General features: G+C 48.3%; 1 protein-coding gene across 3 annotated transcripts in view; it reads left to right on the forward strand.

Annotated features, from left to right (window-relative positions):
• Positions 1-821: 821 nt before the first annotated feature.
• Positions 822-26,554, forward strand: part of PLCB2 (phospholipase C beta 2) — a 36,436-nt gene continuing 10,703 nt past the window's right edge. For all 3 annotated transcript variants that reach the window (XR_005627207.1, XM_039706532.1, XM_039706531.1), the window contains exons 1-20: positions 822-905; positions 4,388-4,465; positions 5,988-6,056; positions 13,181-13,321; positions 14,008-14,087; positions 14,369-14,422; positions 16,451-16,526; positions 16,877-16,977; positions 17,267-17,433; positions 17,640-17,786; positions 18,017-18,174; positions 20,092-20,174; positions 20,533-20,617; positions 21,720-21,891; positions 22,645-22,742; positions 23,437-23,533; positions 23,650-23,734; positions 24,014-24,138; positions 25,109-25,263; positions 25,619-25,783. Coding sequence is in view for 2 of the 3 variants with exons in the window: in XM_039706532.1 (XP_039562466.1) it covers positions 822-905; positions 4,388-4,465; positions 5,988-6,056; positions 13,181-13,321; positions 14,008-14,087; positions 14,369-14,422; positions 16,451-16,526; positions 16,877-16,977; positions 17,267-17,433; positions 17,640-17,786; positions 18,017-18,174; positions 20,092-20,174; positions 20,533-20,617; positions 21,720-21,891; positions 22,645-22,742; positions 23,437-23,533; positions 23,650-23,734; positions 24,014-24,138; positions 25,109-25,263; positions 25,619-25,783 (2,220 nt within the window). In the remaining variant the exon portion in view is untranslated. The remainder of the gene's footprint in view (positions 906-4,387; positions 4,466-5,987; positions 6,057-13,180; positions 13,322-14,007; positions 14,088-14,368; positions 14,423-16,450; positions 16,527-16,876; positions 16,978-17,266; positions 17,434-17,639; positions 17,787-18,016; positions 18,175-20,091; positions 20,175-20,532; positions 20,618-21,719; positions 21,892-22,644; positions 22,743-23,436; positions 23,534-23,649; positions 23,735-24,013; positions 24,139-25,108; positions 25,264-25,618; positions 25,784-26,554) is intronic.

Raw genomic sequence — 26,554 nt, forward strand, 5'->3', positions numbered from 1 at the left:
TGTTCTGCTTTTGGTCACTTCCCTGCTGCTTTGTCACTATAATCCCCATCTTGCCCACCTCTCCTGTTCTGTGTCCCATGTATCTGCCACAGAGCCAAGTGAGTCTGTGGAACAGCGCAGTTCCTGGGACTCTGGGAATGTTTTATTTCATCTGGGGAATTTCCAGCTGCCCTGCTGGTCTGTCTCACTTTGAGGATGACATTCAGAAGAGCCCATAAGAGAAAGGAAAACTGTTTAAGACTGGACAGTGCAGTGAGTGGCCCCAGAAATGGAATCTGTCCAGAGCAAGGAAGGAGTTTGTTTCCTGGGACATCTGGCCTCTTGCATGAAGGGGGCAGTCTGCGTGTAGCCAGAGCTGAGCTGCTCCGTAACCGCAGCTGCTGAAGCAGTTGGAGCATTTCTGGCAATGCCTGTACTTCGTCAAGAGAGCATTTAAGGAAGTTGAGTTGCGGAAGTTCACCGAGCCGGGTGCCTCACCAGCACAGCTCCAAGGAGTGGATCCCTCCCGGAGGGCTGGTGGGTGTTCGTGCCCACCAGCACCCCAGCCATCGCCAGCCTGCCTCTGGGTGACCTTGGGTGAGGCTCTGCTTGCCTGGAGAGCTGTTGATTTACAATGCAGATTCAGCGCTCCTCGCCTGCCTGTCCCTGCCCCTCCTAAATTGGGCTGGGATATAAGAGGTTGTTTGCTCTCCGATGCCAACAGTGGCCATGGCAGAACGCCCTGCCACGTGAGAGGCAGAGATAGAGGAGAGGGGGCTAAGGAGGAGTGAACTGTGCCGTTGCTCGTGCTTCTGGTAGCTGAGGAGCACATCTGCAGGACCATGTCTGTGCTGAACCCTGTCCTGCAGCCCACGGAGGTGAAGGAGTACCTGTGCAAGGGCGACCGCTTCATCAAATGGGATGATGTAAGTACTGGGGTGTTCCTTCTCTAGGCTGTGCCTGTGGTGGCAGGGAGACACTGCTTAGGTCACAGTCTGTGGGGAGGTTGGGAGCCTGTGTTCAATGTGGTATCCCACTTGACAACAGAGATCTCTGGATGGGTAGAGGGAACTGGGAACAACAGGAAAGCTGAGGACTGAAGTAAAGGGGATGTTGTGTGTGTGTGTAAGGGGTTGGAGATAAGTTTTCTACACCTCTTATAGTGGAGGATGGAAACAAATGGTGTGAGTGTGCACTGGGTCTGTGTGTGCAGCCCCTGGTGTAGGACAGAAGGTCCAACCCTTAGGAAGATAGTCACTGCTGGGAGTCCCTGTGGGGTGAGATGCAAATGCCACATTTGGACTTTCTGGAGGAGCATGAGGGGTAGGATCTACTGCAGAGCAAAGAGCACGCACTGCACTTTTCAGATAGAGATGAAATCAGGCTCCAAGTTGCTTCCTCTTATGGCCCTGTTGCCTGAGTGGATCGGGGGTGAGCCATGGCCTCCCACGCCTGCCCAGCCACTGGGTCTGGGAATGACTGAACAGCAAAGGGCCTGTGCTGTAACAGGGCTGAAGCCTCAGCGTGCTGCAGCAAGCTGCTGCTCTCTCCAGCTCATTGTCCTCTTTACCTTCAAAACAGCTGCTTTGCAGTCACTGCCTTTCTGTGTGAGGGCAAGAAAGTGTAGAGCAGGAGCAGTTAATTGGAATGTAAGGGTTTCCCTCTCCACTTTCTAAGGAGGCAAAAGAATGCTTTTGCCAGCACCCACAAACCTGAGCAGCAGGACAGCAGCTGCCCATCTGTGCTGTCTGGAGATGGACTGTCTGCTGTTGAGCATGAATGTTGATGAAAGGGGGAAAGCCCACATTATGGATATTCACAGGGGTCTGGGGAGATGGCTCATGGGTGTTGCAAATGAGATGATCAGAAGGAGCCTGCAGCAGCAGTGCAGGAGGGATTAGCACTTTTGTGGGTGTGAAGCTGGAATAGAGTGTTAAGTCCCAGAGGAGCATGTGGGGAGTGGATCACCTGTGCACAACATCAGCGGGGTGCTCCAGTGGCACTGAGAATGAGAGCAGTGTACTGTGCAGCTGGCAGGAAGGATGGATGTGAGAATGTGAGTTGGAATATGGCTGCCAGTTCCCCTGTTAGCAGTACATAAACAGGAGGATGACACCGGGGTACAGTGAAAAGCACAGCCTTCCTCTTTCCTGTGGGTCCACTGCCTGCAGAGTGCACTTGGGGCTTCTTAGAATTTGAAATCTGCTTTCTCAGAATAATAGAAGCCAAACTTGTCTAAAATTGCTGATGAGTTTGTGCTCAGTCCTTGGGGACCATTCTCCCAAGAACTGGAAGCTGTTAAGTACTTCACTGGATATTCCTGGGATAGGTTCTCCTGAAAACCAAGGTGAGTCAGTTGGGCTTCCAAGACCCACCAAGTGTTTATTTCCTGCTGTAGCTGTTGATTAGTGAGCTCAATTCCCATCTGGCTCTTTCCTTAAGGTTTATATATTTGTAAACAGTTCTAAGCGGTTGCCTCAACTAAGTGGTTTACAGGCTTGATTTCCACCAATCAAGAAAGGCTTCTCCATGAGTGGGCTGTTCTGGTCACATTGCTCCATCACACTGGGCTTTCCCAATCCATGGTTAGAACAGGCTGCAGAGGATGATGGTGAGAGCTCCAGATTGCAGGATTGCTGCACTTTAGAATTCATGAGTGTTGAGTGTTTTGTATTTTCAGTTGACATGACTGTACTGCTGGTAACAGTGTTGAACTCCCTCCAGGCTAAGTGAGGCAAAGGAGTTAAGGAAGATCAGATTGGCCTCTTGCATCACTGTTCAGCTTGGGACTGAACTAGGGCCTTCCAGCAAAAAAACTAATCCACACTTTTTCTACAGAGCCCTCACCTTGTCCAGCTTTGGTAAGACACTGTCTAAAGGAGAGAGCAATGGATCCCTGACAGGCAGGACTGTTCTGACCTGTCCCACAGAGTTAGTTGCAGGACCCTGGGGTAAGGAGCAGCTCTGCAGTGCTTTGTTCAGCATCCAGCAAGCTGGGGCTCCTAAGCAGACTGAAGAGGTGAAGTTGTGCTACATGGGTGGTAGCTGAGTTGAAGAACCAGCTGGGAACCCTGTCAGAACCCCAGGCAGGGCACAAGGCAATAGCTGACCTCTTGAGCAGGGCAGGTGGGTATGGGTTTGGCTCTGTGCTACCTCTGAATCCTCATAGTAGAGTCAAAACTGTTCCTATCTCTGAAAGATAATGGATTACAGGATTTTAGCAGACAGTGTTTGCTTTTTGCCCCACAGTGAGAAGCAGCCAGTTTGACTGTCAGACCATCTTCTGTAAGATTGCCCGTTTCCTTTGCTGCCAGGAGCTGCCCCACTGGAGAGGCTGCTTGCACCCCCTGGCAGGCCTGGCCCTGCCTAGGAGTCTGGCTGGCAGCAGCTTCCTTCAGCCTCAGCTTGCCCTCCAGAAGGTGCTTTGTGGGAGATAAGGGTAATCTAGAACATGGCACAATCCTCTGTGGTGGTACTGTGGGGTCTGTTCTGCTCTCCATGGCCATGTGTGCAGGGAGCCAGCCAAGAGCTCTGGGAACAGGGACATGGTGCTGGCCCTGGCACAGCAGGAGGAAGACAGGAGGCAGTAAAAGGACCACATATGATGTGCTGTGCAATGAGCACTTTACTGCAAATATTGTGTGTGGAAATGGAGGTCCCTGAAAATATAGATACACTCTGGAGTGAAGTAGGAGTCAAAAATCTCAAGAAACTGAGGCCAAGAGACAAGTACAACTTCCAGATTTCATTACTGGTTTCATAGTAGCAGTGATGTGCTTCAGCTTCCTGAATTGAATTTGGAGCTTTCCCAGAAATGGCTGTGTGGGGTTCAGGATCAGCCCCAAATGATTTCATCTGATTGCAGCCTCTGGTGTGGGTGTCTGCACAGCTGCTTCTTTCTATGGTCAGTGTAGAGACAATGTGTGGAGTTTCAGAATCCCCATCTGAAGTAGCATAACGATGCTGCAGTGATGCATCCCCTCCTGGAAGCCTTCCTGACTAGGAGCCTAGATAATCTGCATGGACACCTGGATGGGAGATGCCATGGATGAATGCTTTCTCTGTTTGGCCTGATTACTCCTGAGCCTGTGGAATGAAGCAGGTCAAAGAAGACTTTTCAAATGAAACAATTAATTGGATCTCCAGATACTTTATCTCATTTCTTTGTGTAGAAAGCTCCAAGAAAGCTGTTCTTGTTAAATGCACAGGTTAGGTGAGACTCAGGATTCAGCTTCTGGAGCCTCACAGGTGTCACTGTGGAGATGTCCTAAAATTCCTGGGTTTGTTTTCATAAATCCCAGAGGGTGTTCACCTGCCTGGGTCTGTATTTGAACTGGGAGCCTTGTGGATGTTTTCTCCAAGTCATCCGAAGTGCCAACATTCTTTCTTGTGTTGTTTTTTCTGTCAGGAAACATCAAATGCTTCTCCTGTGATTCTCCGAGTGGATCCCCAGGGTTTTTACGTGTACTGGACCTACCAGAGCACGGTAAGTGCTGAGGCTGCTCAGCTCGGGCTCCAACCTGCCAGGTCAGGTTTGTGTGAGATCACAACACTGCGAGTGCTGGAGTCCTGCAAACTGCCAGACTCATTCCTCTTAGCAGGGACACCCCACCAAGGAGTGGGAGCTGGTCAGTGGCAGGCTGGTCTTCACAGCACCAGCAAAGTGCAAGAACTGAAGGTGTGAGTGTGGCCTTTCTGGGCCTTTCACACTTTCACCTTTTTTGACTCCTGCAAAGCTCATTACGTGTCCTTCAAAGGACTTCATGGAGAACAGTTGTACTGATATCCCTGTCACCCAGCAAGATACAGGCTTCTCCTAACCTGTACAGTGGGGCCATTGGGGTTTTAGACATTTTAATTAAAAAGTAGTGACCGTAGTGATGTAGGGCCTACATAGAGTCTGGAGAACAAGTTGTGCTCAAGGTGATGTTGGCAGGCTGCTGGAGCAAAGCAGAAGATGTCAGCTGCTGGAGGAGAGGGAGAGACAACACATGGAGGAAAGAGAATTCAGTTCCTCACTGATGAGTACATCAAGTGATGGAGAGGGAGGTGGAAGGCTGGGCTTACTTCTGCTTTCCAGAGCAGGCTGTGGTTCAGCTCTACTTCCTCTGCCTGACCTACATGCCATGGCAGAGTGAGACCGTCCTGCACAGGCCCTGGCCAGGGACCTGGTGGGTTTGGGCGAGCTCTGCCTTTCCAGATTGTGCCCATTGCCAGCTGGGACCAGACACTGTCACAGCCACATGCCTTGAGAACAGTGTCACACCCCTTGGGACTGTCACACCCCTTGATGTCTCTGTCACTCCTGTTCTGCTTTCAAGGTCCCCTTGGGCAGTAGAATATCTGCTCTAAGGGTGCCAGCAGGAAGAAGTGGAGCATGAAGTGAGGCAAGGGGAGCTGGTGTCACCATGGAAAGGGACATACTTCATTGGGATACCCGGGGAAGGGGCTGGGGGAAGGAAGCATAGCTGCTACAAGCAAAGCCGGACTGGAAAGGGTCTCACATTCCTGGAAAATGCTGTTGGTTAGCAGCTAAAGTCAACTTAACTGCTTTTGCACTTGGGACTCAGAAAGGAGTGGGATTAGGAGTAAAATTACTTCCTGCTTAACAATAAAATGGGGATACAGCCAGATGACATGGCATCCACATTGTCCTGTAATGTGATCTTGGAAAATAATATTATCTGCTGCAACAAATATAATTTGTTCTCCAGATCCATGGTGAGAAGAAAAATTAGTAACAGAGGAAGGAAATTCAGGTTGGATATTAAAAGAACAAACAAGACAGCAAGCCAGTAGTGAGGACACAGAGGGGGTGCCTGGGGAAGGCTGTGCAGTGTCCTCTGTGGGAATGGCTTCCCTCACTGCCTTGTTCCTGCTGGGAGAGCTCTTCCACAGGGAAAGACACTAAGCTAAACCTGATTTACAGCTTCTGGGGGCTCTGTCATGGCGTGCTTTCCTTCCTCCTTTGTCTTTCCTCATTCTCCTTGTCCTTATTCTGTTTGTAGGAAAGAGAAATTCTGGATATCACCAGCATCCGAGACACCCGAACAGGGCGATTTGCCAAAATGCCCAAGGTGAGGCCACAGCTTCTTTCTGTCCTGTGTTTCAGTGGAAAGACAGGGCTGCCTGAGGTTTTGGTGGGCTCAGGAAGTTTGTCCTGGATTTCTGTAGGAAGAAGCTAGAGAGGATCTCATCTCCTTGCATCTCAGTTATGTAAATTCAGAAAAGTCATCTTGACTCTGGTCCCTGACCTCCTCTGTGCACCCAAAAGCAGCACTTCCAGACTATGGTAGATGGGCTTATTGGAAGGAATATGTCAGAAAGCCAGGAAAACCAATTCCCCTTCCAAGTGCCTTGCTGCACTGGTAAGTCCTGCTGGAGACTGATGCTCCTGCACTGAGACACCAGAGCTGCTCTTGTGTAAGCATGCACAGGGTACCCACAAATCTGGAGTCACAATGTCATTCCCACAGTGTGTGCACGGTTTCTTCCCAGTGTGTTTCTTCCCTTTAAAGGGAAAAAAATGCATTTTCAGAAAAACTAGTTGTATTCCCCCCCCAATATATTTTTACATTTGCACATGATCAGGGCTTTGTTCTTGATTTCAGTTATAATTGAAGCTTCTTGCAGCCCTTGTTAGGACTTTGCTTCTAGGACTTTTTCTTTATTTCCATGTATGGAAAAAGCAAGCAAAAACTGCAGCAAAGCACAAAGGTGGAAAAGGGACCAAAGAAGTAAAGATGATGCATCATGTGGTGACATAGGTGACTCTCTAAAGCAAAAGGGAAAGGTTTTGCAATTTCTCCTGAGCCTCAAGCAGCCTTTTGCATAAGTTGTATGGCTGTTTTCTCAATCTGCTCTGAAAATGTCTATTCAGAGCTCCCCAAGACCAATATTTCTCAAAATACCATAAAAAGGTGGGTGCTAAAAGCACAGCAGAGCTCATGAACAGTACCCATCATAAAAATAATTTCCTTCAGAGAAACTGCCCTTCTCCTTAGAAGTTCACTAGAATGGAACATACTTCAGTTTTCAGTGAGCCTAAAACTTTGTCAACAACTTGTTTTGTGGGAATTGTGCTTTAAAAATGCTGCCAGAGGTTGGCTTTTCATTTGAGAGAATAAAATATTTGAGGCTGTTTGAGTTGGTGCTGCCCTCCGGATGGGACACACTGAGGAAGAGGCTGACTTAAAGGAGAGGTATGAGATACTCTTTTCTAGGGTGTTAAACTTTGAGAACCTGTTGGCAAAATGAACTGAACTTTGATATACATAATTGATTGCTGGGGAAGTACTGAGGCCATGGCTGGATGTCCTGGTGGTAACAGGAGGCTGGAGAAACATAGCCTAGTTTTTAAGAATTAGTTAAGGAAGACTAATTGGAGAGTACCAGAAAACAGTTGGCCAATGGTACAGCGTTATTTGGGGTAATAAAATCAGGCTGGTTTGTAGGAAGACCTTGAATTGCTGATTGAATGCATGATCTAATGAGTGATACAATTTATGCAGATAAAAATCAGGCAATGCACACAGAAAAAAATCCCTCATCCTTCTGTAATAACAGGTCCTGAGTTCACTGTTGCTACTTAGAAAACATCGTGGGTGTATGGTAAAATATCAATGTAGTGTTCAGCAGTATTTTCCTCCTAAAAGTAAATTGTATGTTAAGGATTATAAGGAAATCATGAGGAAGTTGTGCTATTGTGTGCACCCCAAATTGGTCCATATTTATGTGAAATTCTAGTGTACTCTCAAATTTAGGGAGAACTGGAAAAGATATGGATGAGCGGCAGGATTAACAAAGGAATGCAGTGGCTGCTGGGGGCAGAGCATCTGAGTAGGAGGGACTGTGTTCTGGCAGAAGGAGTAAGGTGAATGGGATGTGGAGTGCTGTAATATCAGCAGTTGAATGGAGAAGGGGAGCACGAAGCAGTTACTCAGGGTTTGAAGCAGTTACTCAGGGTTTCTTCTAGTGCAGGATCTCCATATAAGGTGGAATTTTCCAGAGGTAGGAGTGGCACAAGCAGGAGGGGCTGCTGCTGCTGTCCCCCCTCATATCACCATGCCATTGGTAATGCTTCCTGCCCAGTCATGGAAATGTGAGTATAAAACATCAGTACAAGAAGGAAATGCCCTTAGGGTGTTATTAAATGTGAGCTAATGCCTCTGGGTTAGGAGGCTGCTGAATCCCAGATTGCTGGGAGCTGCAGGAATGTGTCAAAGAAATGCCAGTGTGTATGCCCTGTTCCAGCACTTTTCCCTATGCACCTGGATGGAGCTGCTCTGTTCTAGCTGTTGTAATAGGCCAGGGTTGGGATTTTAGAGCCATGGGAATTGGCTGCAGCTCATTTTTGAAGAACAATGAAGCACAGGTCAAGCACTGACTGATTTATTAAGTATTCTCAGTGGGCAGAAGTGATGCACTTGATGACAACCTTTGCTGTGAAAATCCCAAGTGCTTTTTGAATTCTGCATTTTACAGACTCATTTGAAATAAGTCCCCTTTTTCTTTTAGAGTTTTCTGGATTTCTGTGATAACATGTAGTAAAATGCACTAGACTGGCTCCTTATCCATCTTTTCCTTGTGGATCCTGGGAGGTCTTGTGTGGGCACTGAAGGGGTGTTGAACCAAGATGTGCCATCTGGGTCTGGAAGATTGTTACTTACAGATAGCTCATCTATCCTTCATGCCTCTGGCTTAAAGCCCTGAGGGTCATGTTCATTTGGCTCTCCTGAGAGCAGAAGTTCACAAAGGAATGCAGAAAGCAGGGAAAGATTCTTCTCATGAAGCACCACACCCTCCACATGGGGCAGCTATGTCTGGGGCGTTGTTACAAAAGGCATTAATATAAAAAACTGGTATGATGAAGCAAATAAAAATCTGTTTAGAGGTGGAAGAATGAACCTGGGTGCTGTTCTGCCCTGTTACAAAATAGTGGCTTGGAATGGTTGTGAAATAGAACTGCTGGAATTAGTACAAAGAGTAAACTTGTTTCACTGCCTGAAGGTGGAGAAGCAATGAGCCTTCGGCCTTATTTAGGACAAGGAGAGCAGGATCACAGCTGTAGGAAGAACTGGGGATGGCACCAGCAATGAAAGGAGCATCCTTTCCCCTTCCCTGCAAGTGATGCCCCAGTCAATCCTCAGCTGCACCGAGGCAAAGCTTGTGGCCTGGCTTTCCTGCTGGATTGTGACTGAAGGAAGCCCAGAGGAAGGGGAGAGTGCTCTGTGGAGAGCATCTGTGCCACTGCATTCCACAGCAAGGGGCTGTGCAGGTTTGGGCTGTGGCTCAAGGATGTGACCGGAGTTTTCCAGTCCTATGGCACTGACAAGTCTCTCTGGGTCACTGTGGATGTTGGAAGTTCCCTGCTTTCAGTAGCACTTTCCCACCACTGCGGAGCAAGAGGTTTGAAGTTTTTCTTTGTTACCTCTGCACACAGCAAGAATAATAACACCAAAGCAGCCACGTGAAAAACCACTTGAGAAGAGACCTGCTGCCGTGTGCACTGCCAGCACCGGCCACAGCTGGAGCCCCACTCGTGGTTAGAGATGTTAGGGAGCAGGTAGTGCCCAGCGTGCAGGGGGGCTCACAAAGGGCTGCCAGCCATAGGAGCAGCCTCCAAAGGGAAATGGCCCTCGCCTGCCTTCCCCAGTCCTCGCCTCACCACAGAGCAGAATCGTGCCCAGCCCCTCCCACGCAGGGCTCCCCTGCTCACCGCCCTGCGAGGTTCTTTGAGAGCGGCTTCGCGTTTCTGCCGTGACTTTTCTTTGCGGATTTTTTTTCTTCTTTTTTTTTTAAACATGGGGCAGAGCAAACTTTGGCGTGTGTTCAAGAGAATAATAAAGATAAGAATGAGCAGCGCCTTTGAACAGCAAGGAGACAAGATTCAAAAGCTATTGACTGTAGTTCAGCAGTGTGCTGATACAGATCAGGCTGTTATTTACAATTGGGTCTGTGTTTTCTTTTCAGTAATGAGGAATAAAAAGGGCTGCTCCACTTGTGGGGCTTCTTGTGGTTTCTTTTTTAAGGCACCAAGACCCTGGAATGCTGACAGAGAATCTAGTAATAATAAAGGCCAAAATACATGATGTTTTAGGCCAGACTTCTGGGCTATTGGCTGTGTCTTGGGGTTTGTTTAGATGTTTCAGGAGGCATTGGCTTTGAGGCAGGCATATTTTTTAATAAAAACAGAAGTTGTACTTTCTGATTGTCATGATTATAAACCATCTTGATTCTTTGTCAACATTCTGTTGGTGTTGAACCTGGAGATGCAGCCTGAGCTGCACATGTACAGGAATAAAATGATACCAAAGCATTTCACTCATAATGTTTTGAGATGATAAAGTTGAAGCCAGTGGAAATATTCAGGAACCATGCAGGGCAATCACAGTGCCCTCGGAGCTGAGCTGTGGCTGTGAGCCACAGGCTGTAAATACTGTGGGTGGTCAGTGGCTCTGCTGTAGCAGAGGGGATGAGCAGCTCTGGCATTGGGATTCAGCAACTTGTGAGCCCAGGAGGGAGCTGAACTAAGTCTAATTCCAACCCTCAGCTGGAGAGTGATCATAGGGAGCCATATGGGCACACCAATCTGTGAGTGTGCAAGAGGGAGGCAGGTACAAGCCTGTGTCTGGCAAAGGATGGAGCAGGAGGTGAGCAAGGAAATGGGCATGTGTGCGTGATGACCTTGGCCATGCTGAGCCCTCCTGCTTCTGCCATCGTTGTGCAGTGGGTTCTGGGCCACACATTCTCCTCTGTCCCTGACAGTGTTTCTCTGCTGGATTGCAGAACACCGTAGGCTATTCTGTGCCTGGGAATCTGAGCTGCTGCATTTTCCAGTTCCTTTAGGTAAAACACTGAGGGCTGAGAGTGTTCCACTCAGTGGATTTTTGTCTGCCTGTGTCCCTGAGATGCTTGGCACAGGGACAGGTTGGCCCTCCCCATTCCACAGCCAGTATGTCCAGGGTGGAGCAGCAAGGCTAATAGGGACAGCAGTGTTACCTCCAGAGTCAAAGGCATACCCCAAGTATCTTGGGGATTCCTTTTTCCCTTCTGGCAACCAAACAAGAGCTCTCTTCTCCAAAAGAGATGATTTGTTGTTCTAGTGCCACAAGACACATCTCTGTCAGGGCAAAGTAACACAACAGGTCCTGCAGTCAGTCGGCTCTGCCCCCTTGACTCTTTGTTTATATTTGCATGAGAATTTGCTTCTCTCTGGACGATGGATCTCTGTACAGCTGAGGATTTTAGGGAAATCAGGAGGGTGGGACATGAAACTCCAGCTGATTCCATATTCCAACCACTCTGCTAGTAGGTTGTTTTCTGCTTGTCTGGGTTTTTTTAAGGGGATTTGCTAAGAGCGTTTCCCTTGTGATTTGCATGGCTAATCTGCGTGTCCTGCTTTTCATGCAGCAATTCCTCTTTTTCCTTTATGGCTATCTGCAAGGTGACAGTGAGAAATCCCAGAGTGAAGCTGTGGCACAAGGTGCTAAAGGAGTGCAGGTTGTGAAAGAGCCACAATGGGGCATCAGGTTCAGAGCTCCTGCACACAGTCTCTGGTCCTCTCTCCACGCCTTCAATGGGTGTTGGATGCATCACTGCCTGGATAAGGGCAAAACTGCTCGGCTTGCTGGGGACATGGCCTGGAGAGAGCCAGGTGACAGTGTCTGCTAGAGAGCAGCATGCGGAGAAGGAAGGGATGGGAGGAGCCCCGGATAACAAATACAGGAAATGAGTTCAGCATAACCACAAGTTCACCATTGTTTGGGCCTCCTCTCCCTGGAGCTCAACAAATGCTGGTGCATTTGCAAGATGAAGTCAAGTTTGGAGTTAAAATCCCAACACTTTGCTGCTGGCACTGGAAAGTTGAGCTCCAACAAGGAGTTGCCATGAGCATGGGAAAGAGATGTGGGTGCTTGATGGTGCTCAGTTCTGCTAAGGAAAATGGTTCACGAGGCAAGAAGGAGCCATTTTAGAAAATCCCTTGTAGAAAATGGGCAAATCATATTCCTTCCCTCCCCCCAAATGCTCTGGGATTAAACAGGTTTCAGAGCTACCTCCTTGGAGAGGTGCTTTTCCAAAATAAGAGACAGCAGTCAGATGATCCAGAGTTACAATCCAACCTGTCCTGTTTTTCTTAAAGATGCCTGTTTGCTACAGATGTGACAAAATTCCAAATGCTTCAGAAATTAGGAAAACTGAAGTAAAAAAATTCTGCAGTTCCTTATAAAAAGTGTATTCAGCTGTGTGTGTGACATGGTGCTGAAACCTGAAGGTGCTCTCAGATTCCAGCTCCAGCTTAACTTCCAAGCCTGACCTGCTCTAACCATCCCAGACTGTGGATTTGCCCTGTTTCTAAAGGAGAGCAGGTGCTCTGACAGCTCCCTGTTTGCTTGCACAGGGATTTGTCGTGCACTTCAGATAATGGATTGCTGTGCTTTATTCTAGGAATGGAAATTTTTATCTTCCCATTATAAATAGCACCATTAGTAAAACTCTAGGATACCTTGGATACCTTGGCTTAGTGACACCATGCATAGGAATGCAGAAAATGCTGAATAATTTAAAGGATGCTATAAATACTTTCAAATGGTGCTGCAATCCAAGTACCACTAATCGGATGAGCCTTACACTTAACAAAACATGTCTCTGGTGAGCCATTGCTGTAGGGTACTGGAATTGCTATGGAAAAAAACACTACTACCAACTGACAGCAGCAGAAAATGGGGCTTGGAAGGGAAGAAGCCAACTCTGAAGTGACAGGGGTCCCAAAAAATATCTCGTGGAGGGAGATTACACATAAGGGTGTCACACTAATACACTTTCTAGTGTGTGTGTTTTGATAAAATCAACTGGTTACACATCTCTGGTACAAGCAGGCCAAACCCTCCCTTGTTTTCAAGTCCAGCCTGAAGTTTCAGACGAAATTTCTTTAAGAGCAGTGTCCAGCTTTAACTTTTTCAGGCTTGTGCAGGGGTGTTAGTTATGGTGCTTTGTCCCAAGGAGGATCCAGTAATGCAGACTCCAGAATAAAGATAAAAAATAAGGAAAGCCAAGGAACGGAAGATTGCACTAAGCAATTTTGCAACCCTTGAGATGCTTTCTGTGAATTTGGATCAATGTGTGTATTGGGGTCTGGTTTTTTTGGGTATGGTTTTCCCTCATTCTCCAATTACATCCATGTGTTTTGTTTCTTTTGCAGTCCCTGAAGCTCCGAGAGGTTTTTAACTTGGATCACCCTTACAGCACCTTCCTGCTGAAGAACCTGACAATTGTATCTGGCTCTGACATGGTTGACCTCACTTTCCATAACTTTGTGTCCTACAAGGAGAGTATTTGCAAGGTATCAGGCCCTGAGGTCTTGGAAGTACTGGGAACCACTAAGGATTGGGGCATTGAGTGGGGAGCAGGAAAGCAGAGGAGGAGACATGACAATGTAAGATAAAGACATAATGCTGAGCTCTTTCAGCATTACTGACAAGGTTACAAACAAGCAGGTTTATGTTCCAGTCAGGTGTGGTATCTCCATAGTTCTAGAAGCTTCTGCCCTGCACGGAGAAGAACCAGTAGAAGACTGGTCATTGTTGTCTTTCGTGTGTTTTGTATGGATGAATAGGCAGCTGAGAAGTAGAAAAGTTTCAGCTCCTAGTGTTTATAGGCAGGAGGAAAGTGATAGAGTCAAGCCTGGAAGTCTCAAACAGAATAAGGGGTAACAGCTGTAAACTTGAAGAAGGTAGATTTTTATTTGATGTGAGAAGAATTTCCTCCCTGTAAGGGTGGGGGGCCCTGGCACACGTTGCCCAGAGAAGCTGTGGCTGTCCCATTCCTGGAAGTGTTCAAGGTTGGACAGGGCTTGGAGCAACCTGGGATGATGGAAGGTGTCCCTGCCCATGGCAGGATGTGGTACTGGATGGGCTTTAAGTTCCCTTCCAACCCAAACAATTCCAAGATTCTGTGCCCTTTCCATGTTTGCTGTGTACTTCTTGGAGCAGTTCAATGGTGCCCAACTGCCTCTGCTGTTTGTTCCAGGACTGGGCTGAGGATATAATGGCCATTGCCCGGAACCCCCTCACGTACAACGCTCCCCGCTACACCTTCCTAGAGAAAATGTAAGTCCTTTCTGAGAAGCCTTTTTCTCTGAAACATCCATGTCCTGCTCTTTCTGTCAGTACTTGGAAAAAAAAAAAGACTTCAAAGCATCCAGGTCCCTTGGCAGGCTCCAGACCAAGGTCATGCCAAGGTTAAGCTCATGGTCTGTAGGACCCCGATTTTCAATCCACTGTTGGATTGTTTTCCCAATTGCATGTTTTTTCTTTCTTCTCACTTAGTAGGATCTCTTAAGATGGTATAAATGCATTTTTCTAATCTTGTTTGGGGTTTTTTTTCACAGTCTGGTGAAGCTGAAGTTGCAACTGAATGAAGAGGGAAAGATTCCTGTCCGGAAGTGAGTGTGGATATTTGTTTCATTGTGCGCTCAGTCAGAGTACAGGCAGAGCAACTGGTGAGAGAGAGGATGGCTGCTCAGTGGCTTCAGCTGTCTGCTCTTCCTGCAACTGAGAGGAGGAGAAATTTCCCTCTGTGTCCAGGCCATGGAAGTGCTCCTGCTGCACCTGGGTGACACATAATTTGAGTCTGGAAAGGAGAGTTTGTGGCCTTCATCTACAGCAAGATATGGCTTAAATAGCCACAGATACAATTTCCTGGTTGTTACCATGAAAAAACCAACAAACCAAAGTAACTTTGGTAAAATTCTGATCATAGATTATTTCGCAAACCTGAGCTGAAAGGTGGATGAGGTGTAGGATTGTTTCCCTTTCCTGTAAGGAGCTCTTCATATGGACAGCTCTTTGCTGGACTCCCTACCTCACCTGCAGCAGGGCTCCCTTGCTTTTCCTGTCTCCTTTCTCTCTGTGTGACCTCTCCAGTCCTTCCCCACTTCCTCCATCCCTCAGCCTTTGCTCTGGATGTGCATGAGAGTGAAGCAGCCTCTTGGTCAGTGGTAGTGCTGGTTTAGGAGCAGAACAGATGGAGATTTGTCCTTCCCTGTCCCCAGCCTGGTACTGTGCATCAGGTAGGGCTCCCATTAGAATGGGAAGCAAAGCCCAGCCTGTCCCTTCTCACCTGCACTATGTGGCGTGAATCTGGAATTGATTTTGTGCCATTCAGTGTCTTCCAAGAAAAACTGCTCCAGGGCTGGTCCTGTGGTACCTCTGTGTTGATTTAGCTCTAGAATGACAAAAGGCAGCACTGCCATGTTGAATTCCCTTTTGGGTCCATAAATTACCTTTTGTTTTAAGAATAAAGAGCTGCAGACATAGTGTTTGGGAAGTTTTGAACCACTCTGCTCTAGGTCTGTGCTGTGTTACATCATCACAAGAGGTAAGTACTAATTGCCCCAAATAAACACAGGCCCCAGGGTGTGTTGTAAGGCAGAGCTGTGCTGGATTAGGGCTGTGCTGACTGAATGGGCTCCTGGAGGGCTGAGCTCTATTCAACACTAAACATTTTTTGTTATTTGTTTTCTAAACCACCAACCAGCAGAATTTCATTGTCAGAAACCAGAATATTCATCAAAGGACTGTTAAAAATGTGTAGGTCTGTAATGAATAACACACTAGGGAAGAGTGCTTTGAATTAATCTTTAAAATGCAAGCAAGGTAGCGTTGCTGCAGGGAGAAACCAGCTTATTCTTCTGGAACAAGCTACAGAAAATATCTGACACAAGGATGTACCTCTTGTCAGTGTCCGTTTCTTGCAGAATGATAAAAATGCAGACCATTAAATAGTCCAGATTAAGAGCAAGGTTTATAAAAATACTCAGTATCTCCAGGTGCAGGTAAATGTAAGGCTTTCAAAACTCCTGAAAATTCTAAAAATTCCACAAGCATTTGCCTTTCTTTTAAATATGTAAATCCCTCTGGAATTATACCAAGGCTGCTGCAGTTTTGCCTTGCAAAGGGCAGGGTTTGCATGAGCTGCTGCAGCCCCCACCAGGCACTCCCACCTGGCAGCACAGGGCACTCCTTGTTCCCCTGTTTGCTGTGAGCACCTGTGACTCCAGGAGCTTAACAGAACTGAGGCTGGATTTATCCATGGAGGAGACCATGGTGCTGTTGACAGGGATGTTCTAAAAGGAGGGAAAGTTTAGTTATTACTTCTCCACAATATACCATAGGAAGCACCTCCAAGAGGGGCAGAAAAGGGATTTTGAATGACAGGGCTCTTACAGAGTCCATAGCAGAAATACAGAACTTCTGCTTTAAATCAGCAGTCAAAAATCCTGTCTAGGTTTATCAAAGTCAGTCCCTCAGTTACTGCCCTGAGAAACACTGCCTGTCTTTGCTGGTTCATGCTTACAGTTGTCCTGCCTGTCTCCCTTGCTGTGCATTTGGAGTGTCCTGCACTGCCTGCAGCTCCAGCCCCCTGACCTCTGCCCTGCCCTGTGATGATGTTTGTTTGCCTGTCTGGTCAGTATTTTTCAGATGTTCCCTGCAGACAAGAAGAGGGTGGAAGAAGCATTAAGTGCTTGTCATCTGCCAAATGGCAAGGTAAGGGTTTCTCTGGGTATCCAGAAGTCTCATGAGCTTGAGAAGAATCTTTTTCCTGACTGGGATGCCCTTGGCTGTGAAAAAGCATCAGCCAAGATGCTTGTAATTGCTTACCTTACCCTACCACTGCCAGGCCTAATTCTGGCCTGCTGGCATCAGCTCTTACTGTCCTCCAGTAACACTTGTGACTCCAGCACTTGCACTGTGTGGCACAAGGAGCAGCAACACCCAGCCAGATGTTCCAGTCACTTACTGGGGTTTTCACAGCTAAGTGCTGAGGTGTGGGTGTTCATGACAGGTTAGAGCTGTCGTGGGTTTGTGGTCCTGACACATCTTCATTGCATTCTCAGAATGACGCCATCAACCCCGAGGACTTCCCCGAGCCGGTGTACAAGACGTTCCTCATGAATCTGTGTCCACGGCCCGAGATTGATGAGATATTTACTTCACAGTAAGTTTCCCTCAAGCCACAGCCCAGAACTTGGTCTCTTGTGGCAAAAGATAGACAGGAAGGAGGGAATTTAGTGTGGTAGGGTTTGTCTAGCCTTAAGCCTTCAAAGGGCAGGATCCCAGGTCACTTAATGCCTTCACTCACAGCCTGAATAAAAAGGATGAGACCTCACTGTGCTACAGGACCCTGAAATATATGGGCCCAGAGGGAGGATCAACCTCTCCTATGTGAAAAGATTTCTGGGGTAATTCCCAATTACCTCTGCCCCTCTGTGATTCTCTCACTGCAGCCATCTAAAAGCAAAGCCCTACATGACCAAAGATCACTTGGCAAAGTTCATCAACAAGAAGCAGCGTGACACTCGCCTCAATGACATCCTCTTCCCGCCAGCCAAACCTGATCAGGTGCAGAGCCTGATAGAGAAGTATGAACCCAGTGGGTTTAACATCCAGAGAGGTGAGTCTTGTTCAGCCCAAAGCTCTTGCTATAGAAGTGGGATGACAGAGCAGAGGATCTCGTGCCCTCTGCCATCCTGCTTCCCAGGGGAGCAGTCAGCCTGGTTCCCACAACTCCCTGTTGTTCCCACAACTCTTTTTCCACTTCCAAAGTGGGGCCAGAACTGTTCTATTTGGTGACCATGAACAGCTCTGTTTGCCATGCAGGGCAGCTGTCTCCAGAGGGGATGGTCTGGTTCCTCTGTGGACCTGAGAACAACCTGATAGTGCTGGACAAGCTGATGCTGTACCAGGACATGACCCAGCCACTCTCGCACTACTACATCAATTCCTCACACAACACCTATCTGACAGGTATGGCAGGGGAGGGACACAGTCAGCAGGGCAGATGTGTGTGCCCTGGGGGTGTTGGGGGCTGGCCTGACTCTAAATGCTGTGTGACATGAGGCAGTGTCGCCCTGCCACTGAAAACATCTTGTCAGTCTGCTGCCTCCACCTGCTGAAGGCTGGCAAAGACTCCTGCTGCCCTGTGTATGCAGGAGCTGATGTGTGTGAGGAGCTAACGCTGAGCCTCTCTCCTGCAGCCGGGCAGTTTTCTGGGACGTCCTCTCCCGAAATGTACCGGCAGACGCTGCTGGCCGGCTGCCGCTGCGTGGAGCTGGACTGCTGGAAGGGCCGGCCCCCGGAGGAGGAGCCCATCATCACCCACGGCTTCACCATGACAACTGAGATCCTCTTCAAGGTAGTGAAGAGCTTTCTCCAGGGATGCTTTCCCCTGCCTGCTTTTAGACTGATTGCTGAGGGAGCCAGATGGCTGAGGATGTTTGAGAGGAAAAGATTGATGGCGAGGTGACAAGTGAATGAATGTGTGGGTAGAAGGAAAAGTGAACAGATAAGCACTAGGTTGGAGTTTGTACAGTTTTGGAATGGGTGAGTAGAAGAGAGGGTGATAGCTGGATGAAGATGGATGGATGGATGGATGGATGGATGGATGGATGGATGGATGGATGGATGGATGGATGGATGGATGGATGAGGGAAATGTGGGAAGTCAGCTGGAAGCCAAGGAGAGATGGCTGAGCAGAGGTGTGTGTGTACACAGGGCTGTGTCACAGGATGGATGCACAGAACGTGGCACGAGGCTGGTGGATTTATAGATAGAGGCACACCAGAGGAGTGAACAGGATGGCTTTTAGAAAACAGTTAAAATGAGTTAAATCTTCTGGTCTGCAGCAGGTTCCTATGGCTGACTGCCTCAAGTGGAGGCTTTTGGAAGAACAGGGTTCAATTCCTTCCTAATGACCTGAGTGCTGGAATGTGTTTTGTGAAGCAGCTGGCTTCCCTGAGGATTCAGCTCCCAGCCTTCAGAAGTGCAGCACAAAGCCAGGCAGTATAGGGCATTTATCCACAGCTTGCAAGTTACAAATAAAGGCATCACATTGAGTTTTTTTCTGCACTCCTTTACACAGCTGCTGCCAACAGGTAGAGGTGCTTTAGATGGTTTTTTCCAGCTCTTTATTTTTTCTGTATCTTCCCCCCAATTCCCATACTTCACTATTACTAAAATATTTATGTGTGAAGGGGAAACAAAACAACAAACCAAAGCTGTCCTTAAGGTCAGAGGTATTGTCCTCAGACTCAGTTATTTCCAAAGCTCTGTGGTGTCACTGCTGCTTTTTGCACAGCAGTTCACTGCAGATGGAACAGAAATAATGGCATGTGTAGCTGCTGTAATTGCAGAGTTCTGCTGAAGCCTGGGACCATTCCTCAAGGAAATTATAACCTGCTAATACAGCATGTGCTGGGTTTTGGTTTTACATAACACATAGTCCTTCCTTCCACCACAACTCCTGTGGCCTTTTAGTAGCATTGTCTGAGGCTTCTCCTGAGAGCCTTGAGGCTTCTGTGACAGAATCCCAGTGGTCCATGGAGGAGCAGCTGTGGCAGCCTCCCTCCTTGCTGAGGTCATGGCTGATCCAGGATTTGGGATGCTCAGGGGACTCTAATTGCAAAGGAGCAAATGGCACTTCTTTACCAATTAACAGGACCAGAAAGGAAAACAGTGGAAAGTTTGTGGCAGTTTAACAGGGGCTTGGGGAAAATATTATTTTTTCTTACATCATTAATGCTGAAAAGGTTTCCATGGTATTTGCATTTGAAATGTCAGCACAGCTGGTAACTGAACACTCCAGCTCTCTTTGCTGCCAGGCAAAAGGATTTTATAAGCAGCAGAAATGATAGAAAATTGGGCAGGTTCAGAGGTAAGCATGGCTAGAATTTGCAGTGGTTTAATCTGGTGCTGCATACACCTTTCTGTGCCAGTTCAAGGTGCTTGGGGCAGGGTTTGTCCCTCTGGCCACATGCTCTCACTTGCAGTGATGTGTACACTGACCTGTGCAGCAAAACCAAAATCTCACCCTGTTGCATCTTCAGCTTCATTTTGGTGCAAGCTGTTGAATTTAGCTCAGTGTGGATCCTCTGGAGCTGGAAATCTGGGCAGGTGTGAAAAAGATGACACTTGTCACCTTCTTACTGGGAGGAGTTTAGTGACTGAGAGGAGCTCCTGAGAGACAGTTATGGAGTCTGTTCAGTGGGAGGTCAGCTGTGTCTCTGTTATTAATGGCTGCTGAGCTGCCCTCTGACCATGGCCTCTCCTTCAGGATGCCATCGAGGCCATTGCAGAAAGTGCTTTTAAAACATCTCCATACCCTGTGATCCTGTCCTTCGAGAACCACGTGGACTCGTGAGTATTTGGGAGAACTGGCTGCTGTGTACAGAGCAGAAAATACACAGGCGAGGGCTGCTGGGTTTTAAGTGGGTGCTGAGCTGAAGTGGAGCATTAATTGAGGTTTCTGAAGCAACTGAAGGTGGGTCAGAGCTGAAAGATGAGCCTTAACCTGCAGAGTGGGGTGATCACAGTTGTGCAGCCTTTTACCTTAGGGTTGCAGAGTATGAACATAGGAGTTGGCTTGGGAATGGGACCTTAACATCTACATAGCTGAGATGGTTTTCTGGGTAGAGGACATGGACATCTTTTGTTCATGCTAAACTCTGATTTTGGGCATTTGCTTTCCTCTTCACTCCTGCCTGATCTCTCGTAGGCCCAAGCAGCAGGCAAAGATGGCCGAGTACTGCCGAACAATTTTTGGAGACATGCTGCTGACAGAGCCACTGGAGAAATACCCGGTATGAGGGAGCTGGGGCAGGAGGCCACTGGGGAGGCCTTTCTGGAAAACTTGGTCCCTCCTGGTGCTGGGAGGTGCCACAACAACACATACAATGCCATGGACGTGGATCCTGGTTCATAGAGATAGGTGGAAAACTCTTGTTTAGCACTCTGTCACCTGAGGGGCTCTGGGCACTGAGCCATGGGTGGTCAAGGATGTACCAAGGGTACCAGGCATGTTCTGTACATGACACTGGTCCAGCTCTGTGTCTGACAGCACTTGGAAACAGGAGCAAAGGCCTAATCCTGCTTCTAGCCTGGGAATATTCCCTTCCAGGCATAGCTGGGTGGGTCAGTGTCATGTGCTTGGAATAGCTGAGGAAAGGTCCCCCTCTGCTTGACCTCAGTCTTCATCTTACCTGTACAACAGGTCTTTCTGTGGCCCCAGTGACACCTTTGGTGACACAACTGCCCTACCAGGACACATGGTTTTAAACATCTGAGCAGGATCTGTGTTCTGCAGGGCACGAGGCAGATCCTTGGGGTGCACAGAGGAGGAACAGCAGAGGCACCTGGCCCAAGCATCTGTTTGAAAGCTCTGAGACCCAAAGAAGAGCTGGGAAGAAGCAGTGAGCCAGCAGCAGCTGCCCACTGTCCAGCCCCATGTCCAGGCAATAGGAACAGGGGATGATGGGGGGAACACTTCAAGAGATTAACTAAGCTATTTACAGGCCTTTGCTGTCTCTGCAGTCTGTCACATGTCCTTGTCTTGAGCCACCTCCTCTGGGATCTTTTTTAAATCTGCTGCAGGCAGTGTTTAAATCTGGCCTGAGTACTGATGAGGGACTGAGGATCTGGGATATAATGAGAGAAGTAGGTGGAATGGGAAGTCAGAGGTATGCAGATGCCTTCAGGGCATCTAGGTGGTTTTTTTTTTTTTAGCAGGATGGTTGGCTAGGCAGCATAGCTTAGGAAAAATCTGCATTAATCTAGTGGGATATGCTGGCAGATGGAGGAAATCAGGAGTATAGTGGGTGAGAGATGTGCCTGTGCATTGGCAATTGGCCAGGGAGACAGGAGAGGTGAGTGTTTGAATTCTGTGATGAAGTTTATCTGTTGCAGCTGAAGCCAGGAGTTCCTCTGCCAAGTCCTAAGGATCTCTTAAGGAAAATCTTGATTAAAAACAAAAAGAACCAATCAATGTCTGGGAAGAGGCAGAACTCTTTGAAGAAAGGGAGGAACGTGGAACCAGAAACCACTGAACAGCCAGCCTCTGTGGATGCTGAAGATACTGGTATGTCTGAAGGGATGGGGGACTAATAAAACTGATGGGCAAAGCCTTCTAAATCACTCAACACTTGGTGAGCTTGGGATGAGCCAGCACTAGTCATTAAAACAGTTATTCCAAGCAGCAGCAGAAAATTGGAAGAGAAATTAAATCTTCAGAATACTTTGAACACTCAGTCCAACCAAAAGAGATCATCATTTACCAGCTCAACATCCCTTAGTTGATACACTCTGGTTTTTGGATTGAGGGAAGGGGAATAACTGGTTACTGCTTGTAACCACAAATTCACCACAGCCTAGTTCTTCACCATGAGGGTCTTGGAGGTTCATAAAACCTTCAGTCCCTCTCTCCTCCCTTCCTGTCACTACCTGGGCTCAGGGCCCCTGTGGTAGAACAGTCCCTGTCATGGTAAGAGCACATGATGTCATGTGAGGACAAGGTGAGCACCACTGAAGAACACCTGAAAATGGGCATTTATTCCTGCAAATATATGTGACCTTGGAGGCGAAGCAGCCCAGTGATTGTTGCTCCTGAGTGTGAGGCGAGCCTGAAACAGGAATGGTTTGGTCTTTTGTGTGTGCTCATCCTCAGTGTACCAGTTCGTGTTTGGATTTGGCCAAATAAATTGTAGGCTTCTTCCCCTCAGTGTTCCAGCATTACTTGGTGGTGAGGTTTGGCAGAGCCCTGCACTGCCGGCAGCCTGCAGGGTCCTGTCTGTGCCTCCTGATCCATACCACTGATGAGGGCCTGTGTGCTTAGTCTGGGCAGGTGATGTTGCTGAAGAGGAGCCAGAGGAAGAGGATGAACAGCTCAGAAATCTGGATGAAGAAGAAATTAAAAAGATGCAGTCAGATGAGGTACTGTCACTGTTGGTTCTTTTCCTTTTCTCTTTGGATTTTTGCTGGTTTCCTTTTTTCTCTGGGGCCTCACCCTCTTGAATAGAGATGAACCCAAAGTGCAAAGGGGAATGACCCAGTGGGGGACTTTCCATCCCCACACAAAAAGACATTTGCGGGGAAAAATTGAAAGAGAGAAATTTTGTTGCAAGCATGAAGAATGTGGCAGAGGAGTTACTGCTGACTGTGCATGATTTGGAGATAACTGTTTGCCTTGGGGGTGTTGGAGAGGCTTAGCCTTGGTCTGAGGAGTTGTTACTGAAAAGTGCTGCTGCTGAAGCGGGAGGGAGGAGATCAGCATTCTCTTGAATAAAATGTCTGTTTCCCATTTCCATCTCCCTGGTATCCTTTGGAGAGGAATAAAACCAATATCCCCGTTTATCCCAGATTCTATTCTGAGGGGTCACAGAGATCCTGGGCTTTGTACTTCCTCCCTGGAACCTCTCCATGTGCCTTGATTCCATTTTTGCCCAGCCACCTGGAGATCCTGTGCCCCTGCCCACCACAGAGCTGTAGGACTGGGAAGCCAGAGAAACTGGAGCACTCTGGTCAGGGAGCCACCAGAGCTCTTTGAGTGGGAGGCCCCGGTGCAGTTTGTTTGCGTCTCCAGGGAAGGTCTCTTCATCTCTTTCCTTTTGGACTGTTCTGTGCTCAGGGCACGGCTGGCCTGGAAGTGACAGCGTACGAGGAGATGTCCAGCCTGGTTAATTACATACAGCCCATCAAATTCAACTCCTTCGAGGTCTCTGCCAGTAAGTCAGGCTCAGTCCCTCTGGAATCCAGGCCAAGTGCTTCCTGCCTCCGTCAGTCCCCTGTGCCGAGCGGGACTGGGCGTGCCTTGCTCCTAAATGCAATCTCCTGTTTCTAGAGAAGAACCGGAGTTACGTCATCTCCTCCTTCACCGAGACCAAGGCTTGCGATCTACTGAGCAAGTTCCCCATGCAGTTTGTGGAGTATCCTTTGGGCAGCCCTTTTCCAGTGCCTTTGGGTGCTTGGAGTGTGAGGGAGATTCTTGACAGGATGCATCCTGCTGTAGCCAATGTCAAGGCTGCCAGATGCTTGTCCTTAAATGAAAAGTGTATGGACAGGGAGCCTGAGCCTCCCTGGGGTCTTGTCTGGAAGGCTCTGAGCATTTGGTAGCAGAGCTCCAACAGTTTTTATAATGGGAATATGTGGGCTGGCCCCAGGGCACAACAGGAAGGGTCATGACATGTTTCCTATAGAGCCTGTAGATACAACAAGTGGCAGATGAGCCGCATTTACCCCAAAGGCACCCGGATGGACTCCTCCAATTACCAACCCCAGATGTTCTGGAATGTCGGCTGTCAGATGGTGGCACTCAACTTCCAGACCATGGGTGAGTGTCAGGGTGTGCTCCAGCCCCCGAGCAGCTGAGGTCAGGCACTGCTGGTCCCCAGGTGCTCCTGGTCTCTGTCTCTTCCTTTTCTGCCATTTCCCTGATCATTATTCCCACGTGCCTTTTCCCAAAGTGCTGTTCTCTGATTTGATCTCCCACAGACCAAGAGCATTTTTCCATGCCCAGCACAGACCTGGAATACACACACACTCATATAGACTGCTGTCACCCTGTGTCCAGGCACTATCCCTGGTTGTCCTGTTCCACGATGTCACACTGAATCATATCCATGAGGGCACCTGCAGCTCCCATCCCCCAAGTTGCTACCTCCACAAGGCAGAGGCAGAGCTCCATCTGGCCACAGCACTGACCTGTCTGTGCCATTATTTCTAGGATTTTGAATTGACCAGGGAGGAAAGGCCTTTCCTTGCTGCACAACCAGCATACAAAGGAAAGAAAAGCCTTGAGAGAAAGCTGTACCTTACCCCTCTTCCTTCCTCAGAGGGCTGTGTTATGTATGGAGCATAGGAGACAAAAGGGAGCAAGTGCAAGGTTGGCTCTGAAGAGGATGACACTGCAGGCAGGTGCAGCAACCACCAGGCAGTGTCCTCAGTAGTGTCAGACAGAAGATGGACTCAGAGGAGGCCCAAAATGAAAGGGGGAAGGAGCAGAGTAGCTTAGACAGTTACTTATTCCCACCCAAAAATAGCAGGTGCTCCTTAAAGCAGGTTTCAATTTAGTTCTGCCCATGACTTAAGGTGCAAGCGCAAGCAAACCACTTCCCTTCCTTACAACAGCTGCTGTAATACTTTTCCCTGTAGGGTGCTGAGAGGCTTAATTAGTTTTCAAGATGGCTTTGTGAGCCGTGGGCTGGCAGGGGCTGGAAGCTTCCGGCAGCTTCCAGCTCCCTCGTAGCACACAGGCCGCCTGTCCCCCCCAGCCCTGTGTCACTGTGTTGCTCTGCTCTCAGATGTCCCCATGCAGCAGAACATGGCCCTGTTTGAGTTCAACGGGCAGTGTGGGTACCTGCTCAAGCACGAGTTCATGCGGCGCCCCGACAAGCAGCTCGACCCCTTCTCCGTGGACCGCATCGACGGGCTGGTGGCCACTACTGTCTGTGTCACGGCAAGTACAGCCTGGGGACCCGTCCTGTGTCACCCAGGGGGACTCTTAGTGCCACATGAACCCGTGGAGTCCTGTGGGAAAGCGTTACTGTGGCAACTCCCAGGCTTGTCGCTATTTTAAATTAATCATAATCACATGAAAATGGAAAATGAGCATCTGCCGTGCACAGGGAGCCAAGGCTGTGCTGGTAAGGAGAGAGGAAGTGCTGAAGCAAGAAACAGAGGTGAAGGTAAAAGAAGAGCTGGAGCAGAAAAGCTGTTTTGGGGTGGGAGAGTGCCTCTAGGGTGAAGGAATGGGTGGGTCCCTCTGTTTTATTTTTCCCAGTAGTTGCTAACTCTGTTTGTGTTGTTTACAGGTACTCTCTGGTCAGTTCCTCTCAGACCGCAGCGTGAAGACCTACGTGGAAGTGGAGCTCCTTGGGCTGCCAAGGGATGCCAAACGCAAACACAGAACCAAACTGACCTCCACAGCCAACTCCATTAACCCTGTGTGGAAAGAGGAGGCTTTTGTTTTTGAAAAGGTGAGAACATTTGATAGTAATTTAGGCAGAGAATTCTTAAAGCTCCTGATGGCCATGAGCACTGCCTTGGCAGAGGTCAGTGCCAGCAGAAGGGACTCTCCTCTGGAGACCTCAGGCCAGGCTTTGGACACTTTCAGGTAACATCCAAACCACAATACCCAAAACAACTCTGCATCAATATTTCCCTGAACAGACAAGGGGTAGCTGGGAATGGTTCTGGAGATAACAGGCATCCAAAGTCTCCCCTCTATGATGCCCTCTTCAGACTGATCAGTTTGGAAAACTTCCAGCACCAGAAAGGAACTGAATTTCTGTGGTTAAACTGTCAATGAGAAACAGCCAAACTGGAGCAGTAATGGGACCAGTTTTCAGTTGTGCCAGAACATGGAAAGCTGCCCTGTCTATCCCCAGGAATTCAGTGATCACCAATGCAGCTGCAGGGCACAGGGAAGATAAGTCAAGTATACATTATACAATTCCTCTGTCAGGCGCAGTGTGAAGCTACAGATATTTTCAGCCTACTTGGCTAAAATATCCTCCTTTCAGAAACACTCGGAGGCTTCACTCCTGGCAGAATAATTTTGAGTTCACTTTATGGCACAAGAATACAGGGAAGGAAGGAGTCAAAAGCCTTTATTAGTAATGTTACCATGTTTGCTAAATTATCCATCCCAGTTAATTCCAGTGAGTTCTTCCTGGAAGCAGTGGTTTGGGGGGGTTGTTGCGTTGTTTTTGTCTTTAGGTAACCTGTGATCCTGGGCAGGCTGTGTT

This window comes from Passer montanus, unplaced genomic scaffold (genome assembly GCF_014805655.1).
Source record: "Passer montanus isolate IOZ18808 unplaced genomic scaffold, ASM1480565v1 scaffold194, whole genome shotgun sequence".
Lineage (NCBI taxonomy): Eukaryota > Metazoa > Chordata > Aves > Passeriformes > Passeridae > Passer > Passer montanus.